The sequence below is a fragment of the Anolis carolinensis genome, unplaced genomic scaffold, assembly GCF_035594765.1.
Source record: "Anolis carolinensis isolate JA03-04 unplaced genomic scaffold, rAnoCar3.1.pri scaffold_10, whole genome shotgun sequence".
NCBI lineage: Eukaryota > Metazoa > Chordata > Lepidosauria > Squamata > Dactyloidae > Anolis > Anolis carolinensis.
The window spans coordinates 13777069-13798433 of record NW_026943821.1 but is presented as its reverse complement, the minus strand read 5'-3'; the positions used below and the strand labels follow the sequence as shown (position 1 = coordinate 13798433).

The following is a 21365-nucleotide window of genomic DNA, read 5'->3' as shown; positions in this document are numbered from 1 at the left end:
AGGGATCCTATGACACAGTGGTTCTCAACTTGTGGGTCCCCAGGTATTTTGACCTACAACTCCCAGAAATCCCAGCCAGTTTAACAGCTGTTAGGATTTCTGGGAGTTGAAGGCCAAAACATCTGGGGACCCACAGGATGAGAACCACTACTGTAACACCTTGAAAGTTGGACTGCCTCAGTGCATCTGAAGAAGATTTAAGTCTTCTGCTTCTGCTACAAACTTCCTTTTTTCAGTGGGTTTCTAAGGTGCCACAAAATCCCTTGATGTACTGATAACTCAGGCTAACATGGCTATGTCTTTGAATTAATCAATTTTATGTGAGAGTTGAGTAAATGTCATTTGTCATCTATGTTGTCCATGGAGGCAACAGAAAGTTGGCTGTGCATGAAAGCTGTGGGTATGCCATGCCTCCAACATTTCCCGGGTGGAAAACCAGAAACACGGGTGGCCAAAGCAACATCAGAGGGTAGTTGAGATGGCAAAGGTTATGAATGAGAAGGAACACATATGGTGGGAGGAGGTGCAGCATTCTACTTTTGCCTGAACCTCCTGCAAACTACATCTTTGCTTTGAACTCAGTTGAGGCAAGATCAAAAGAAAGTGGGAAAGGAAGAGAAAGGAGGAAAAACTGGGATAGTTTTAAAGCAGCATTTTTATCATATCAGAAGCGACTGAGAACATACGGCAAGTCGCTTCTGGTGTGAGAGAATTGGCCGTCTACAGAGACGTTGCCCAGAGGACACCCGAATGTGTTACCATCCTACTGGGAGGCTTAACACAATTGAAAATGTGGGAAGGCAAAGGATTAGACAGGAATGTTCCTGCCAAATTGGGACAGCTGCAGGGTATGTAGTATGTATAAGAAAGCGGGGAAGAAACAAGTGGGGAAGGAAGAAGAGAGATTGAAATTAAGATTGAAAGGGAGGTAGGGAGGGGGGGATGGGACGGGACTGATAGCAATTTACGATGTGGAGCTATGGATGGGTTGGGTTTGTCGGAATGCCTGCTGTTTTCCTAAAGCTGTGTCAATGACATAATGTTTGAGGAATTTGATCATCTCGTGTCTAGGAGGGAAGGTGCAGTCTGTAGAAGGAATGAGATGTCTTGAGAGATTTCGAGTTCTCATAGTCAAGCTAGCCGATGTTATCTGGAAGGTATAGTCTTTACAAATAACTTTGTATTAAACATGTGCAGCTCAAGCTTATGTTAAAAAGACAACTCATAGCTCCTGTGCTCCAAATGAAAGTACAGTAGAGTCTCGCTTATCCAACGTAAACAGACCAGCAGAACCTTGGATAAGTTAAAATGTTGGATAATAAGGAGGAATTAAGGAAAAGCCTATTAAACATCAAATTACGTTGTGATTTTACAAATTAAGCACCAAAACATCACATTTTATAACAAGTTTGCCACTTGTTTGGGAGCATGGCTGCACTTGTGTTGTTGTTGGGCATGTTGGCCCACTATACATTACTGCCTAGACAACAACAATTCTTTATTGATTAGTCACTTTTGACCATATCAAAACATGTAAAACATACAAAACGTACACACTTACGCATACATACAATAAAACCATGTAAAGATACAAAACATTACTGCCTAGAGAAACAGCAGGAGGCAGACTGTGTTGGATAAGTGAAGGTTGGATAAGCAAGACTCTACTGTAGGAATAACCAAGTCCCCAGAACATTTCTATTCAGGAAAGTTGGGAGCACACAACTGTACTAATTGACTCCCTACCACATCATTCATACATTTTTGGAACATATTGAGAAATTCACCCCAGGTTTGAATTTCTGCAGAATTTCATTTAAACTTTGGAAATAAAACAATCTACGCATGATGAAGACGCAGTAAGATCTTCATGGGAAGCTGCTCCTTAGCTCAGTTTCTGTCAACTTGAAAAAGAAGGTTGGTTCAGCGGGTTGACTGTAATGAGGAATTGTACCGGATGAACTTGATGCGATCATTTCCTCACAGGCTCAGTTGTGATTAAATAGAATTCTATCAAGTGGATGAGTTGAGTCACACATAAGAAAAAATGGAGATCTTTTCTTCTTTGCCAACAACTAAGATTGATTGCATCACCCTTACAAATGTTTAAATAATTGACAACTCATAGATGGAGTTTGTGTATTATAAGAATAAATATATCTGGTCTTACTATGCATAGTCCCAGGGTTTGGATCTCCTACAGGGGATATTATACTCTCATGAGCTTGGCCTTCCCTACAACAGCAGATATATTTATTCTTGAAGGATATATTTATTGATAATAAATATATTTATAATTAATATATATTTATTTGTAATATATTTATTATTGAAGGAGCTGGGGCGGCGACAGCCGACAGGGAGCTCTGGCGTGGACTGGTCCATGAGGTCACAAAGAGTCGGAGACGACTGAGTGAATGAACACAACACACATATTTATTCTTGTATGACACAGTTTAGTTGTACAATATACAAATGCCTGGAAGCCAACATGGCATAGTAGTTTGAGTATTAGACTACAACTCTATTTGAATTCTTTATTGGCCATGAAACCTGCTGGGTGACGTTGGACATGTCCACAGTCTTGTAGCCTCAGAAAACTTTGTGAAAGTTTCACCTTAGGCTTGCCATACATCAGAAACAACGTAAAGGCAAACAACAACAATAAGGCCTCATCCCTGAATATTTCTAATAATCTGTTTTCTATTGCACACTGAAGAAAATGCATTTCTAGTAACTGAAGTGTTTTAGAATAAGGTCAAAGGTAAATGTAAAGGTTTTCCCCTCACATTAAGTCCAGTCGTGTCCAACTCTGAGGGTTGGTGCTCATATCAATTTCTAAGCCGAAGAGCCGGCATTTTCCGTAGGTCATGTGGCCGGCATGACTGCATGGAGCATGTTACCTTCCTGCTGGAGCGGTACCTATTGATCTATTCACATTTGCATGTTTTCGAACTGCTAGGTTGGTAGAAGCTGGGGCTAACAGCGGGTGCTCACTCTGCTCCTCACATTCGAATTTGCGACCTTTCAGACCACAAGTTCAGCAGCTCAGTGCCACCGGGGGCACCATGTTAAATTATTTAATCATTTAACTTATTTTAGAATAAGCTAGGCAATAAATACTTATGCAAGTAAATGGGAGTATCCTTCAATCCCCTTGCTTCAAAGCAGGAATTCACATATTCTCTTTCTTTTTGAAGACTCAAGACTGAGATGGTGGGTGTTGAAACTAATCTTCCTCATGTTGTAGATATTCCTGAACTATTTTGTATGCTTTCAACTTCTTCATTTCTAGAAAGTGTTTCACTGACATCCTGTTTTCATATGGGGTTGTTTTTTTTTTTTTTTTTGTAATGACCAGAATGTCTTAGACTCAGTTTCCCAAGCGTAATTGATGGGGAACTAATCTTTATCCATCTTGAGTGTGTAAATCAGTGAAATCCACGAAGCCAAATTAAAAGGAAACAGTGAACCCATCTTAGGTTTTAACTTGAAGATTCAAAGGACTGAGCTTAAGCCTCAAGGTAATTTCAGCACCTTGGAAAGCTCTTTGGAACTTTGGCTCAAACCCTAGAGTTTTAGCCAGTTTCCTGCCACTGGGCTAAAATTTCACAGGCTAAAATTTGCAAGCTAACCCCCTCCCCCCCCTTGGATTCTGTTTTCCAACCATTACCATTTTTAACAGCACTCTAACCCAGGGGTCCTCAAACGTTTTAAGTGGAGGGCGGGTTCATGGTCCCTCAGACTGTTGGGGGGCCAGACTATGATGAAATAGTCCAAAATTAGGATTGTTGCTGTTGTGTGCCTTCAAGTAATTTCAGACTTAGGTCAACCCTAAGTCTAAAGTTTAGAACAGAGTCCAGGGTAAATGACCTTGGAGGGCTGCATCCGGCCCACGGGCCTTAGTTTGGGGACCCCTGATCTAGACTATCTAGTAAGACCATAGGTAAACAAAGAGACCACCAAAGGCCATCTAGATGATCTCACCAGGCACTCAGAAGAACATAGATAAGGAAAGGTACCCTCAAAAGACCATCTAGATGGTTTCATAAGACCATAGGTAAGGAAAGGGACCCTCAAAGACCATCTAGACGGTCTCATAGAACCATAGGTAAGGAAAGTGACCTCCAAAAGCCATCTAGATGGTCTCATAAGGCCGTAGCTAAGCAAAGAGACCTTCAAAGACCATCTAGATGATCTCATAAGACCATAGGTAAGGAAAGAGACTTCCAAAGACCAGGTAGACTTAGGTCGACCCTAAGTCTAAAGTTTAGGACAGGGGCCAGGTGAATGACCTTGGAGAGCCGCATCCGGCCCATGGGCCTTAGTTTGGGAACCCCTGCTCTAACCTGTTGAATAAGCAGGTTGTGACCACACTTTGCAATACACTGTATTTTCTATTGGCTAGTAAAGATTGCACAAAGGGGCAGTTTGCTGTGGTTTGGGGCACAGCACTCCAATGAAAGTCAAAAACTTCAAATAATCAGATTGCTTTTTTATTTTATTTGGATGAACATTTCTTTAGGAATCCCTTAATTTTTTTTTGGACTTGATCATAGTATCATACTAGAAGACATAGGCCCTTTCTACACTGCCCTATAATCCAGATTATCAAAGAAAATAATCCACATTAGCTGCTTTGAATTGAATTACATGAGTCCAAACTGCCATATAATCCAGTTTTAAATAACATAATCTGGATTTTATGAGGCAGCGTAGAAGGGCCCTAGAGATTCCTAGGGGGGTATTCTCCAAGGGCCCTTCCACATTGCTCTTAGATCCCAGGATCAGATCCCAGATTATCATTTTATAAACTGGAATATATGAGTCCCCACTGCTGGATAACGTGGGATAAATAGATAATTTGGGATTAGATCTTGGGATATAGGAGCAGTGTGGAAAGGCCCATAGGCCCCTTCTATACTGCCCTATAAAATATAGATTATCTGCTTTGAACTGGAGTATACCGCAGTATAGACAAATAATCCAGTTCAAAGCAGATAATCCACATTATCTGCTTTGAACCAGATTATATGAAATCCCTTCTCCCTTGATATTAAGTTCATGCATCGAAGAAATTCCTTTGGCAGTTATTTATGTTGTGCTTGGTTGAGATGATCTAGCCAATACTAAAGAATGCCTATACTGAAATTTTACATAGTTTTGTATGGAGTGTACAACAAAATATGGTTCATATATAAAATAATGCAGTTTAAAAGCACAGCTTCGAAAACATGTGCACTTGCTAAAAATAGAGCTGCAGAACATATTTCTTATTTTAAAAATCTGAATTTCTCAAACCAACATTCTATGGTCTACCTCAATATCATTCCTTCACAACAAAATATTGTTTGCCCCCATGTGGGCAACAGAGGGGCATTTTCCCTATGGCGTTGGGCCTTCCTTGACCATTTTAGATCTATGACAGGCCTTTTTTAACAACGGGAAATGAACAGACGTCACCTCCTGTTTCAAAAACTACACCTCCTTAGTACATATTGGCCTAGGAAGGGCTCAAAACATTGTGGCAATTCTCCAAGAACACCCCAGAGGATATTGTGGGGGATATTTGTAAGCAAAAAATGAAAAGAAATTTAAAACTACCCTTGAGGGTTTCAGGAAGCTTCTGGTGGCCCATAGGTAAAGGTTTCCTTTGATGTTAAGTCCAGTCATGTCTGACTCTGGGGGTTGGTGCTCATCTCCATTTCTAAGCTGAAGAGCCGGTGTTGTCCGTAGACACCTCCAAGGTCATGTGGCCAGCATGACTGCATGGAGCGCCTTTACCTTCCTGCCGGAGGGGTACCTATTGATCTACTCACATTGGCATGTTTTCGAACTGCTAGGTTGGCAGGAGCTGGAGCTAACAGCGGCTGCTCATGCTGCTCCTGGGGTTTGAACCTGGGACCTTTCGGTCTCCAGCTCAGTGCTTTAATGTACTTCGCCACCATAGGCATTACTTTATCCAACCCATTACTACAAGATAGTGAATATTTGCTTATCACGTTAGTTTGACCAATTGCTTTGGGCAAGACAAGATTTACAAATAAGGAATCTAGCCATTGATCAATGCTTTTTGCTTACTGTTGAGAAGATGGTTAACTAAGTCCTCAACATCTTCTTCTGGTTCCTTCTTTCTAGCTAATGGACGCATGGAAACCAGGTCAAAAAAGCTGAAGTTTCAATAAGAGTCTTCCAGCTATATCAAGTATGTCTTAAGGTTTCTCCTGCCCTATCTATTGGTGACAGGGTGTATTAATGATTTCTTGGAGAACATAGAAGTCAAAGGTTGCTTGCTCTTCCTCTACCACGTCCATCTCCAACTCCTTGATGAAAAACAATCTGTTCATTCAAGCCTGGCATTGATGTCCGAGTGAGCTCTTTTCATCAGAGGACCTGCTCACTCTCAATAGTCTAGTTCATGCCTGATTAGGAATAAGGTCTTATTTCCTTCTGACTGCTGAATATTCCACTGTTTCTTCCTCTGCAATTGGAGGACTGAGATTTGAGTTTTTAAACTCCAAGGCAGCATAGTGGACCTCGTCTACTGTATTTCTGGTCAGATCAGGAACTTTAGGAATCTGCTCTTGTTTCACATTTTTCTGCCTAGGTGTCTTGAGCTGACCCACATGGGGAGTCCTTTGACCCTGGAAGAAAAAAGAGGGGGGAAACCATGTGAAAAAGTCTGTAATCTTCCTTGGAATAACAATATAATAGTAAATAGTCAAACGGCCATGAGACTGTGCTGATAAAAGCATGAGTGCATGATTTCATTAACCAGGGTGACATGTATGCAATGGTATACTACGGAGGGATATTTGAGTGAGTACCAGTACAAGGTAAATACCCTGTTTCTCTGAAAATAAGACAGTTCCTGAAAATAAGACCTAATAGAGGTTTTGCTGAGTTGCTAAATATAAGGCCTCCCCCGAAAGTAAGACCTAGCAAAGTTTTTGTTTGGAAGCATGCCCGCTGAACAGAACACCAGAGCATGCAGGATCAGTAAATGTATGTAGTATGTACTATAGATTGTTGTACATGGAAATAGTGGTAGTAACAAGAAATTCTTGATAAGATTAACAGTTTGTCTGGTCATGCTGGTTTGAGGTGACAGCTACTGTACAGTATGTAATAAATGTTCTTTTTTTGTTCAACAATAAATATGAATTTTTCTTCATGGAAGAATAAGACATCCCCTGAAAATAAAACCTAGCACATCTTTGGGAGCAAAAATTAAAATAAGACACTGTCTTATGTTCAGGGAAACAGGGTAGCTGGTTCTCTTTGCTTTGATAAGGCTTTCAGGTTGGATTATTATTAAAGACAGGTGTATGCAGAACACGTCAGAGAATGAGTGTTTCTTTTCTTGAATAGGATTCCTCAAAGCAATAGGATTCTTTTCCATATACTTTACATTTCAATTCGCCAAACATTTTATGCTAAAGTCCAATGTGTTTTACAAGCTGAGCCAATGTGACCAGACTTTCTCCTAAACAATGAGACACTAAGAACTGGAGTCAGGTCTCATAAACTGAAATGTGAACTTTTATTAGGGGTTCATTGCTTTTAGGTATCTCTCCTTTATAACAAAGTTTTAAAACCTAACATTTGCTCTTCTGAATAGGAATCAGAACCTGGGAAGGTTACTTAATTATAATTTTCAAAATCCTCCAGCCAGAAAGACCAATAACCATGTAGGCTGCAGAATTAGATAAAATGAGAAGCAAGAGGTATGTCTCCTGGAAATGTGACTATAGGTTAAGGACATAAATACAGAGGTTCTTGTGATAAGCTTTTGCATGCTAGACTGGATATTACAGCACTGTGCTGTTATTGTCTTTGTCACGTGCTATAAATCAGCTTCCACTTATTCTGACCCCATGAATGAGAGATTTCCTAGAGTCTCAGTCATCAACAGTCCAGGACATATCCTGCACATTCAGGGCTGTGGCTTCCTTGACTGAGTCATTGCATCTGTAATGTGGTCTTCCTCATTTCCTACAAATGTTGATAGTTGCCCATGATGATGCAGTACGCCATTCATTGCATGTGCCAGTGAACCACAAATGTCCAGGTACACGAATTATAGACTGCTAAATTCCACAGCTTGTGAATGTGTCTCTTTTAAAACTACAGCTTGTACAATCTTCCAATTGGCATGGCCAAAAATAACTTTTTCAAGTCATATCAATAATAATAATAATAATAATAATAATAATAATAATAATAATAACAACAACAACAACAACAACAACAACAACAACAACAACAACAACTTAATTTTTGTATCCTGCCTCTATCTCCCTAAAGGGACTTGGGGCAGCTAACATGGGGCCAAGCCCGGATAATTAGAATAAAACATAACAAAATACATCCTTAATACATTTCAGCAGAAGATAAAAATACATCAAAATAAAAACATAATTATATACAATAACATAGCAAAAATAAAATCGTGACAATAGAATGGTTATATGTAATATAAAATCAGAACAGGCGTTGAAAAAAGCAAAAAGTCTGCTTTACAAATGGTGAGCTGCAGTCAAACTATGGATAAGAAACTGTAATTTGTTGTGTGGCCTTACATTATTGCTTTTGATATTTAGTTAGAAAGGGATAATAATAAATTCCAACATAAATATAACCACATAGCCATATATCTTTTTGTTCTCACATGCCGTGAGCCCTTTCAATGGAAAGGTACTCAATTTCTTATCAACACATTAACAGATTTATTATCAAGATAAAAGTGCATTCACAGCTGGACATACTGGGAGAAGGTTGTCTTGAGCTCAAAGGAACTTGGTTTTCAGTAGACATGTATAGATTAATTCCCTTTAGAATTTGTGGGTTTAAATGTAGAATCTTATGATTAGACTAATTTAAGTAAAAGGGAATCAAGATCTCGAGCCTGGATAGTTAAACCTTCAACTATTTGTCTTCTGCCTAGGATCCAAGAGAATGTAGCATAGCCACCTGTAATACCTACAATAGGCAAAATGTTGCTGTAGATTAGGCTATTGTTGTTGGGCTTCAGGTACCCAGAATTTGTGGGGTCCACCATCTCCTCACAGCTTGCTTTCGGTGGTGATTTCCTCCTATAAAATCTAAGAACAAATGATGAGATAATTAGTCTATATTGTTTTCGTCAGACCTCACTTGAGGCCTGATCAGACTACACCATAATATTTTATTTCGCTTTAACTGCCATGGCAACATCCTGTGAAATCCTGTGGTGTGGTCACTGGCTACATCTCTTTCTTTCTTAGAAATTCTTAGGGAACCAACAGCTGATGTCTTGGGGATCAGCCCTGATCCAGGGATTATCACTTTGAGTAGCACTGATACAGAAGGAGATGCAAGTTTGTTTTCTCCTGCTTCAGAGTCAGACATAAACCAATAGAGGTAACTAATAATAAGACTCTTCTGACAGAATGACTCAACAGTAGGATGAAATGGCCATCTCTCAGGTGTGGATCATTGGTATCCACTATGATTTGGTTCCAAGACTACCATGGATATCAAAATCTGTGCATGCTGAAGCTCCATGATACATAGTGCCAAAATTGTGTCCTTTAAATAAAATGGCAAAATCAAGGTTTGCTTTTTCCTTTTGGAGCCAGGGTATATTAACAGGCTGTGAATGTTGAATCTCTGAATGCTGAACCCATGGAAACGGAGGGCTGACTACTGTATATTTCTTATACAGCAGGAGGCTGAACTAGATTGCCTTTATGGTCCCTTTCAATTTGATGATTCTAGAATGATCAGTTATCAATTCAACATTTTGCATATTGAAACTTGGAATCTGTCATGACAAGGAGTGAGGAAAGGATAGAACATGGCAGCAGGTGTGTAGGGCTAAGACAGAATTTAGCGGGGAAAGGTGATCTAGTGATAATCCTGGAGCCCCCAGTGGCACAGCGGATTAAACCACTGAGCTGTTGAACTGACATAAAGGTTGGCAGTTCGAATCCGGGGAACGGGGTGAGCTCCCGCTGTTAGTCCCTGCTTCTGCCAACCTAGCAGTTCAAAAACAGGCAAATGTGAGTAGATCAATAGGTACCGCTCTGGCGGGGAAGGAATGGCACTCCATGCAGTCATGTCAGTGACATGACCTTGGAGGCATCTACAGACAATAATAATAATAATAATTTTATTTTTATACCCCGCCACATCTCCCTGAGGGGACTCAGGGCAACTTATATGGGGCCAAGCCCAGGCAAAACAGACAATATAAAACACAGCAATAAAACAAATCAATCAACAATAAAGCAAGTCATAAAACAAATGATGTCATATAAAACAAACAATGGAGAACTGGAGATGAGCACCATCCCCTAGAGTCGAACACGACTAGACTTAATGTCAGGAAGAAACCTTTACCTTGTGATAATCCTAGTATTTGACATGTACTGCTTTTTTAGGTTACCTTATAAAACATGAGAAGAGAGAGAAACTCACTTGAGCAAACATAGGCCCAGCATGAAGAAACCAACTCCCAGCAAGGCTCCACATAATCCAGAGATGAGCACAGTTGCAGGGTTTCCTGCAATGACAAACCAAGATCTCAGAAGGAAAGGAAATCAGGATTCAGATTCAAGACCGTTTTCACTTCTTCCCAGTCACAGGAAATTCTCTTCCTTTTCTCACAGCAGGTCTTTAAGAAAAAGGGCCATCAGAATTAGCAGCAGCAAGGTTTTCCCCCACCACCTCCTACAACTTTGTGGTTATAGCAGCTGGAGCTGGCAGGCTTTGTGCAATGCTCATAGTATATATTGAGATACAGTACTGAAGCACTTTGGAGAGCTCCTTGAAAGTTGTGATTAAAACCTGGAATGGAACCCCTCCCTGATCTGAGAGATATCAGCGACCACTGAACTCCTCCTGTCTGAGCAAGAGACCACATGCCACTGCTATATAGTATTGCCTGGCCTATTTGCCTCTTGGACATTCTCCCATTTTGTCCCTGTGTAGAGCCTCTCACCTGTGTAAGACTCTGTGGTGATGGAGGCTCCCAAGGCACTGAAGGGGAGCTGCATTCTGTAGGTCCCAAAGGAATTGTGCCCAATGCATACGATATTGTGTTCCACCTCCAGATTGCCTGTCCAGTTGAGGGTGCTGGTGACCACATTCTTCTGGATTAAAGAAGTGACCTTTTGGTTCTTGTTGCTCTTCTTCTCGGTTATAGTTTCCCCATCTACTTGCCACTGAACCTGTGGTGGAGGTTGGGCCATGAAGGAACAGTGGCAGAAAAAGCTGTTGTCCTGGTGCCAACATGTAGCATTTCTTTGAGGGTTTTCAGTGAGCTTGGGGGCATCTGGAAAGGAGCAGAAGAAATAAGAAGGGATAAAACTGTAGTGCAAAAAGTGTCATCCATAGTTACAAAGCATCCATTAGAGGCCATTAGGAGATTGAGGATTGGTTTTCTTCATCCAACGACACCTCTATATTGATCACTTAGGTCTGTTTTGAACCAGCATAGAAGAAAGCCATTTCATTATTCAAATGATTTCACTTTTAAACTGGTTTGAGGTCCAGATTGTGATTACACAAACTGCAGAGATCCATGATCCGCCGATCAGTGGTTTGACAGCCAAGGAGAATGTTTTTTGAATTCTCCCCTCACCAGAATGCATGTACGCATCAACAGTGTTTTGAGTGTTCACACAGCAATTCACATACTATGGAGCCAGTATTGTCTTGGGAACAGCTGTACTGACCATTTGATGCAGTTTCAAGAAGTTACTTGAAACTGCATTAAATGTATAGGCTTAAAACAAATTGCTAATTTCAACTGGAACAGACCCATTGTGTCAAAGAAACATAAAAGTGTTGACTTCCTAAACTACAACCCCCACATTCCCATAGCATTGTGTCATGGAAGTTAAAGTGTTGTTGAACTGCATGAATTCTACAGTATACAGTGCTGTACAGTGTTCCTTCACTTATCACAGGGATTATGATGCAGGACCGCCTGCGGAAAGTGAAAATCCACGAAGTAGGGACACTATATTTGTGTTGTTTATAATCTCACTAATGCTGTCCGACTGTGTTGTTTACAATCTTACAAAGCTGCTTCAGCCTCCTTTTCTCTCCCTTTGGCTTCTCCTTCCTTCCTTCCTTAGGCTGCTCCTTAGGAAATAAGGAGAAAGAGAGAGGAAGGAAGGAAAAATCATATTTTTTTATGGTTTAGTATATTCTTTTAGCATTTATTGAAAAACTGCAAAACAGCGAATCCACAAAAAGCGAACTGCGAAGTAGTGAAGGAACACTGTATTCTCATAATCTCTCAGTAGAGGTAAAAGGATGCTTTGCAGTGTAGGAGATCAGCTTTCATTGGTGTCAAAGATGCACAGAACTTAATCCCATTTTGACTCACTCACATGCTACATAGAGCTGGAAAGTCTTCTGAGCTGAATTTATAATGTTTTCGGCATGGCACACATATCCACCCTCATCTTCAACTGTCAATTCAGTCAGTTCTAATAAGCTATCATGTTTCAAGGTCTTCCCACTTGGGTTGATCCAGTGGGTGCTGGCAGAAGGGTTGCTATCCACCTGGCACAGTATGCGCAATGACTCCCCTTCCTGAGCCATCAGTTTGTTGCCATGTGCCACTTCTGGGGGGAAACCTGTAACCACAGTAAAACATCAGTGATTTCCATAAAAGATCAAAAACTTCTTATTGCAGACAGCATCACCTCCACCTCCAGAGCAAGACATCAGATACTGATTTTTACACCCCAAAACTTAATGGTACCTTGAGAAAGGTCAGGGTCTCTCCTGGAAATTCGAGTGATGCTGAATGTCACATTTCTTGGTGAATCTGCAACACAGAGATTAGTGTTTTAATAAGCCACTAGCCTTTCCCAACCTTAGGCTCGTTGAGATTACACATTGACATAATTATAATGCTATTAATCAACTTGATTCTATCCTGTGGAATCCTGGGATTTGTAGTTAGGCAAAGTAGTGGGATTCAGTGGTTAAGAATTCTTATATGCCCCTGAATAAACTGCATATCTCTGAATTTCACAAGGCAAAATGATAGCAGTTAAAGTGTAATCATAGTACCATAATTCTCAAGTCTTAATGGGCTCCTAATGTGTGCAAGATGTTTTAGGTGGCAGCCTTTTTTCAGATTTTGAAATACCTGTATTTGCATATACTATGTGCATAATGATATGTCTTGCTGATGAGACCCAAGTCTAAGCATGAAATTCATTATTGTTTCTTATATACCAGAACACATAGTCATTTTGTACAATATATATCATAATTTTGTTCATAAATCAAAGTTTGTGTACATTGAACTATCAGAAAGCAAAAGGTTTCACTATTTAATTGGATTTGGTGTATTTCAGAACTCCAGATAAGAGATGGCCAACCTGTAATGATTTTCAGTCATTGAAACTGAGTATTTTTACCACTGGAGGGCAGAGTGCTGTAGTTTGCAGATTCCTTTACACTACAACCTGTAGGCAAACATATAGATCCTCCAATAAGGTTCCCCAAATCTTACGCCTTATGAAAAGAGCCACAAAACTCCTCTAGATCATGTAAACCAGTGCTTCTCAGGCAGTTTGTTGTGGGGGATTGATAATTGTTTTTTCCTCCTTCCAGTGTGCCAAAGAACAATGCCATATCTGTATACTTTAGCTACAAATGTTTATTTTCGTCCTGGATACTTGCAAGGGATGGGTAGCCAATGGGGTAGAAAGTGGCCCTGGTCCATGGACCACCACTAATGCAAACTACATTGCCACTGTCTGCAACTCAATTATACATTCCTAAACTTCCTCAGCAAGGAGAACATGTTTGTGGAATAATACATTTATCATATGGTTCAAAAACTCAAAAGGCTTCTAGCGCAATGTTATTGTGAGCCACACCATTTAGCACATGATGCATGTGTTCAGTTGCTGACCTCCAAAGAATCTTCACTTACACTGAACAGTCACAAGGATGGTTTGGCCGGCTGAACCAAACTGATTTTTTGCCTGGCACTGATACTCCCCAGTATCTTCTGGTTTGATCTGAGAAATCATATATATTCCGCTTTGCGCAGGGAGAACATTGTTCCCCTTTTTCCAATTCAGAAAGGAATCTGGATTACTCTCAGCCGCACACACCAATTTAACTGCATCACCTTCTTGAGCCAATATGGGGCCTGTAGTTCCTTGTTGGCGGGAGACGTCTGCAAGAGAAAGAGATTATAATATAAATACTTCTATCATATAAAGCCCACTATTCTGTTACAGTCACATTATCACTGATACATATTGAGTTGACTGCCCTGAATTGGATGCTCTTTTGGGAGTGCAAAATAGCAAACACAGGCAAAAACAAACAAAAATTTCAAAACTTACCATTTATGCTCCACGTGATTTGGACATCTCGTGGCTGATCTGAAACATGAAGAGTAGGGGAGTACATTTTTCAGATAGAATTCTGGGCAATCCAAGAATAAAAAAATAGGGATGGATCTAATAAGGGAACCAAAATGTGGCAGTTCAAGGGGAGATGAAAGCTTCTATTTTTTGGGAAGGCATGATCTTTAAGAGATCATAACCTTTTGGAAAATCAGAAAATCTCCATAGGCTTTTGGAAGCATGACCCTTTTGGAGATTAATTAGCATTCACACTATTTGGAATAATTTGACAACATCCTATGGCATCCTGAAGGTTGTCATTTATCAATAGGCATATTGGATTCTCAGCAGAGAGCTCTAGTATCTCACCAAACTGCAGCTTCTAGGTAAAGGTAAAGGTTTTCCCCTGACATTAAGTGTAGTCGTGTCCGACTCTGGGGTTGGTGCTTATCTCCATTTCTAAGCCAAAGAGATGGTGTTGTCCATGGACGCTTCCAAGGCCATGTGGCTGCCATGACTGCACAGAGCTCTGTTACCTTCCCACCAGAGCGGTACCTATTGATCTACTCACATTTGTATGTTTTCGAACTACTAGGCTGACAGAAGCTGGGACTAACAGCAGGAGCTCACCCCGCTCCCTGGATTTGAACCACTGACCTTCGGTCAGCAAGTTCAGCAGCTCAGCGTTTAACCTGCTACACCACTCGGGGCTCTGCCAGGTCGCTTATCAATAGACATTTTGGATTCTCAGCCAGAGAGCTCTAGTATCTCACCAAACTGCAGCTTCTAGCATTCATAAAATAATGTCAGGCCAGTTAGAATGCAATATAGTGCCATAATTGTGTAGTGTGGAAGGGTCCTGGGCCATCTCCATCCCTCCTTTCTTTCAATAAGTACAAAAGTGATTGCCTTGACTGGAAGTAGGGAGACACAAAGGTATGTAGCATAGATGCTAAAGCATCTTTCCAATGGATACAGAGGCCCTTTAGCCACTGTATTTTATGGTTTGTATTTACACATGAATACTCTATTCCTATCTGCTCATACCTTATCTCAGGAGCTTACAACCAGGGCCAGGGCACAGAGATGACAACAAACATAGACCTTAGGGATAAATAAGAATGTGATAATGTTTAACTTTTGGGTATTATGAAGTTTCCTAAACTTTTGTACTTGTGCTGAAAAGGGGAACTCTGGGATAGGGATTTATACTTGAACACAGCCTATTTTATATCCACAGCCACTGGTGCATTTTACTGAAATTTTAAATAGGGTTTTATCATGTTTTGTGTAAAATTGTTGTGTACATTTACATTGATATTGTTTTATTTGGTCATGTACTGTTGTATTTTATGTGTGCTGCACTTTTGTGTGCTTTTGTGAGCCAGCCCAAGTCCCTTCGGAGAGATGGTGGTGGGATATAAATAAAATTTTATTATTATTATAGACCTGCAAACAATGGTTCACTTAAGGTAAAGGAGACTGACAATGGTAGTGCCCCACATTTCCTCTTTTTCCACTTCAGCGTGACATCCGAAACATAGTGTTCTTGTCTATCCCTGTAAGAGGAATTCATTGGCTGTTGGGAAATGACATCAGAAAGTATGAAACACCTACTGAGGACACTGAAATAGTGTGGATGAACAGGAAACATAATTTTTGATATTCTGCCTAGCATCATGGTGCTCAGAGCTGCTGACAGATCTATAGATCCGTCTTTGCCCATCCCCTCAACACAACAATAAAAACAATAGAGAGACATTAACAAGGAAGCTCATTATGAAGATGTCACTTGCCTTTCAGAGAAATGGAAGGTTGTGTATAACCACTTGAATCCACATAACTGTACCCCAATCCCCGATTTCCTTCAATTCTCAAGAAGTACTCTCCCTCATCTTCGGCTTTGGCATTCATGATGATAAGAGAGCAATTGCCTTGGTTTGGATCTCCTATGAAGTGGAAACGGTTCTTAGCAGATTCCTCAACCATCCTTTTACCATTCGTGGTGGCCACAAGGAAACCAGGAATGCATTTGCCGTTTTGGCATGTTTTCTTTTCTGCATGTATTTTAAACCAGTAAGCAGAAAGCGTCTCCCTCCTGTCATGAATTTGGTATGTGAATTGGCAACCGATGTGAACACAACTGTTCCGCTGCACAGTGACATATCGAGCCACTGTCAGTGTGAAACTTGATCCCTGTTGGCTCAGCATACCTGCCAATGGGAGAAAAAAAAGGTGATAATATCAGGTTTAATGCATTTTAATATTCTGAATTTATTAATATTAGTTAAAATTAATAAAGGTGGGTGCATTTGAAAATAATGAAATGCAGAGCTTTCCAAAGTTCCTCTGGGGGGATGTCTTTTCTCACTATACCCCATGCTGACAGGGGCATTCTGAGAGTAATAATCTAAAAAGTAGCTTTTCCATGCTCTACCTAAGTTTCTATTGCACTTACGCTCCAAAAGAAACAGATACCATTCTTGAGCTTTCTCTGGACCTGCTTTTCTCAACATGGCTGCACTGCATCTCCCACGGTTCATGTGGCTGGGGATTATGGGAGCTATAATCTAACACACCTAGGAAGAGCAGCATTTTAGGATAATCTATTCCAGAATTTATAAACTGGAATATATGAGTCCCCACTTCCACAGTTCCATTTTTCCCATTTTGTTTGTGAACCTTGTGCCTACCATTGCAGCAAAAGGCAAGAATCAGGATTATCTGAGTCACCAGAGGAGAAACCAAATTCTTCTTCTTGGAAGGCAAAACCACACCTTGCCAGGCTCTTCCATACTTGGGTATCATGTTGCAAGTGGATTTTTTTAGGGGACAGGAATTCTATAGAGGAAAGAAAAGTCATATTATATAATGAGAAAACAAAGAGAAGCAACTACAAACAATATTACATGGCTGTCCCTCTAAATGTCCCTCTGTCTATGTGGATACTAGATTCTTCTAATGCACATATTGGTTTTTTTTCTTATTGCTTTCTTATTTTGATCATGTGTGTTTAGCTGAGCCTTGGATTCCACTGTTCTAACTATATGTTTTTCTTATTTATGGTAAGCCACTTTGAGTTCCACACCTGGAGAATGCCAGAATAGAAATCACGATAAATATTGATTTCTATTGAAATAGCAGAAATATCTGACAAACCTCCTGATTGTTTAGAGCAGCGGTTCTCAAAGTGTGTTCTAGGGAGCTCTTGCAGCTCCGCAAAGCATCCAGAGGTGCTCTGTGCTTCCCTCCTCCTCCCCTCTTCCTCCTCCCCTATTATTATTATTATTATTATTATTATTATTATTATTATTATTATTATTAATGGATGGTTGGACCTGTTGTACAAAGATTGCTCCTATTATTATTATTATTATTATTAATATCACAACAGATCTCACAAACTCTGAGGATTTCTGCCATAGATGTGGGTGAAACATCAGGAGATCATGTTTCTGGATCATGGCCATACAGCCCAGAAAACTCACAGTAACCTATTATTATTATTATTATTATTATTATTATTATTATTATTATTATTATTATTATATAAAGGCTGAGTGGCCATTTGTTGGGGGTGCTTTGATTGTGCTTTTCCTGCATGGAAGAAGGGGATCGGACTGGATGGACCCAGGGGTCTTCCGTGGAAATACTATTAAGTTTATATTGGTTAAATTGTTCTTCATTTTAACTATTGTATTGTTCTATCTTTCATTTTTTATTTTGCACTACAAACGAGATATGTGCAGTATGCATAGGAATTTGTTCATGTTTTTAATTTTAATTAGTTCACACAAGCACTCTCCATTCATCTGCCACTGGCCCAACCTGTCTGTCAAATTTTAAAGCTCAATGCATCCAAAAGTTGAATGCGATTTCCTGCTTCTTGGCAGGGGGTTGGACTAGATGGCCCATGAGGTCTCTTCCAACTCTACTATTCTATGATTCTAAGTTTGCCCATACCTGATTTTTTTATCATGACAGAAGCAACTTGAAAACAGACCGCAACTCGCTTCTGATGTGAGAGAATTGGCCATCTACAGAAACGTTGCCCAGGAGACGTAATTGGCGGATGCCCGGATGTGTTACTATCCTGCTGCAAGTCTTCTTTCATGTCCCCACAAACTAGAGCTGACAGATGGGAGCTCACTCCATCCCGGCAGATTCAAACTGCCAACCTTCAGGTCGGCAGTTCAATCAGCACACTGGATTAACTCATTGCCCCACCATGGTTCCTCCCATGCCTGATATATATACATCATTAATATAATATAATATAAGTTTTTTTGAGGCTCCACAAAAAAACTATTGCTTCAAAAAGAGTTCAATGACTCAAAAAGTTTGAGAATCCCTGGTTTAGCGTCATCTTGAGGAGCCTTGTCAAACAAAGTTGAGAACCTGCTTTAGCACTATAAAGCTGTCAAAGAGACATATGATGCCCTCCCCACACCAAAATAAAGAGAAAGAGAGGTAAATACTTAGGTCTGTAAGAACTGAAGTCTCCGCAAGTAGTTGAGCAATCTGGAAAGAAGCAAGTCCGTTGTCTGTCTCATGAGCTACCTTCCCCAGAAAAGACTGGTGATGGAGAAAAAAGGAGAAACCAAAATTTAGAAGTTATGCCCCACTTCCTCTTCTTGGGTCCTTGTCCCTTCTAAATTTGGATCCCAACAAAAGGAAGTAAAGCACTTGGGTTCAAGACCTGACGACCACAAAAAGCTTTACATTTCCCCAGACACATATTTGTGTTTTAGAACAAAGACCTTTATTATTTTCACCTCTAGATAAGGGCAGCTTGATTGTCTTATTAAGGCCATGATCTAGATATTGAGAAGACAGCATTAGAAATTGAGCCCAAGAGCATTCCAACAAAACCCAGTGGCTAGTGTGAGGGCTCACCCTCTTTTGCAACAACTAAAAAAGCCAAAAGTTTCCAAGATTTCTCTTTGAGTTAGGGAACTTAGCCAACTATTCTCAATAGCTGTACTTCTAAATGGCTACAAAATACTTGAATGCTAACTTGAATGCTAGCTACGTGCTATTAGGTTTAGATGTCCCTGTGTAAGAAGAAAAGCAATGGTTGAATCTGAACCAACGTCAGAAAGAGACAAAAAAATATTTTGGGGCTGTCACAGCTTGGAAACATTACTGTTTGAATAACAATTCGTGCAGTTTCTCAGCTATCGTTTAAAAAAGGAACTTTCCCGAGCCCAGAACTTCTCAAGACTCTGCATGCTTATTTTAAGATCTGATGCAGAAGAAGTAGACTTCAATTATAAGATAATGTATTTACTGTGTCTCTACCTATATCTTTTTTTTACACCAAGAAACTTCCATTGACCTATTTCCAAATGAAGTTAAACCTACATAAGAAGAATAGAGTGTTGTGTCACTTTAAAGGCTAAGATTTTTTAAATCTAACTTTCATGAGAGCCAGGATCCCCTGGTGGCGCAGCAGATCAAACCGCTGAACTGTTGAACTTGCCGACTGAAAGGTCAGTGGTTCAAATCCAGGGAGCAGACTGAGCTCCCGCTGTTAATCCCAGCTTCTGCCAACCTAGCAGTTTGAAAACATGCAAATGTGAGTAGATCAATAGGTACCACTCCAGCAGGAAGGTAACTGCGCTCCATGCAGTCATGCTGGCCACATGACCTTGGAGGAGTCTACAGACAACACCAGCTCTTCAGGTTAGAAATTGAGATGAGCACCAACCCCCAATGTCAAGAGAAAACCTTTACCTTTATCCTTCGTGAAAGCCAAATGGAGGAGCGTTGATGGATACCATAAACAGTTGAAAGGACATATATGAATGGTCTTAAAACATGCCAGAACTATCAGGAGATGCTAGGATCCTTAAAGTGAGTCTGTTCTACTTTGGATCTGTCATGAGACAACTTGATTCACTAGAAAAATATGTGATAAAATTGAAGATCTAGGTTTCTTATTTATAGAATCAAAGTCAATTTGACAGCAAATAACAACCAATACCAAAGTATATACACAGCCACACTCCCATAAAATGAAGGAAGGAATAATCAAATATAAAACTATACAAAACAATTATAAACAAATTACGCAGATGAAATAAAAAAAGATTACAATATAAACATACTAACACATGTAATCAAAATATATAAGATTATAAAACAATATTAAACTAGGATTCCTAAATTCCAATATTGAATTAGAATTAGACAATAAGGAAGCTGTTTAAACTGAGATTTAAAAAATAATAATAAGGAAAGGAGCAGTTCACAAATGTTCAGGGAGGCAATTCCAAGAGTATGGAGCAATGGGTGAAAAACGTCCAAGCCAAAAAAAAAAAAAATCCATGGTTGGATGACAAGCCTAGAACTCCCAGAATGTAGATCTTGAGCAGGTTAGTAAATTATAATCAGGGATGAAAAATGGTATGATGTGAGTTTCTGCAGGCTTTGAATGTTAAAACAAGAAGCTGGTGCCAAATCTTAGAAAAAATGGCAAACAATAGAGAGAATGCAAAAGCAGAGCAACATGATAAAAATGACAGATGGAAAAGATCATTCATTAGCAGAATATTGCATGGAAACTAGAGAACTAAGGTGAGAAGACCAGTCAAAAGAAGATTGCAATAATCAAAGCAGGAAACTAAAGTCTTAGCAAAGGAAACAAAAATTAAATTAAATTTATATCTTTTTCTTTCTTTTTTCACTTCCTCTCTTGGATCTTTCTAATCCTATCTGGACTAGATTCTCACATTGCCTTCCACAACTAGGCACACACTTACTTATCCAGCAGCGAGGAAGGAGACTCTAATAAGGTTTGTCTTCTGTCCAGAGTCTGACCCAGATGGTTTATGCTAAAACCAAAAGCAGAATTAATAGACAGGAATCTGAAGAGAGAGAAAGCAGAAGTGTCAGCAAATAGCTTGTGCAAGAAGATGAAGCAGACAAGGACTTTCACAGAGACTTTCCCCTATCTTACTACAGGAAATCTCAGCATTTACATCCACACAT

At 39.9% G+C, this 21365-nt stretch overlaps 1 protein-coding gene across 1 annotated transcript; it reads right to left on the bottom strand.

Moving 5' to 3' along the window:
- Positions 1–4480: 4480 nt before the first annotated feature.
- On the bottom strand, positions 4481–21348 carry LOC103279948 (sialic acid-binding Ig-like lectin 10). Its single transcript, XM_008117310.3, has 13 exons — positions 21137–21348; positions 20109–20273; positions 18851–18947; positions 17066–17213; positions 16169–16585; positions 14370–14408; positions 13949–14197; positions 12761–12826; positions 12384–12632; positions 10985–11317; positions 10462–10546; positions 8987–9104; positions 4481–6644 (listed from the first exon to the last, which is right to left on the bottom strand). Exons 4-13 carry the CDS (start codon positions 17178–17180, stop codon positions 6441–6443), a joined length of 1875 nt encoding a protein of 624 aa, XP_008115517.2. The 5' UTR covers positions 17181–17213; positions 18851–18947; positions 20109–20273; positions 21137–21348; the 3' UTR covers positions 4481–6440.
- Between the last annotated feature and the right edge of the window lie 17 nt (positions 21349–21365).

Coding starts and splice junctions, on each gene's coding strand:
- LOC103279948 (XM_008117310.3), bottom strand. CDS start 17,180: ATGATACCCAAGTATGGAAGAGCCTGGCAAGGTGTGGTTTTGCCTTCC. Junction 12,827..13,948: donor CATCCTTGTGACTGTTCAGT/GTAAGTGAAGAT, acceptor TCTGTGTTGCAG/ATTCACCAAGAAATGTGACA. Junction 6,645..8,986: donor ACAGCAACATTTTGCCTATT/GTAGGTATTACA, acceptor TTTTTCTTCCAG/GGTCAAAGGACTCCCCATGT.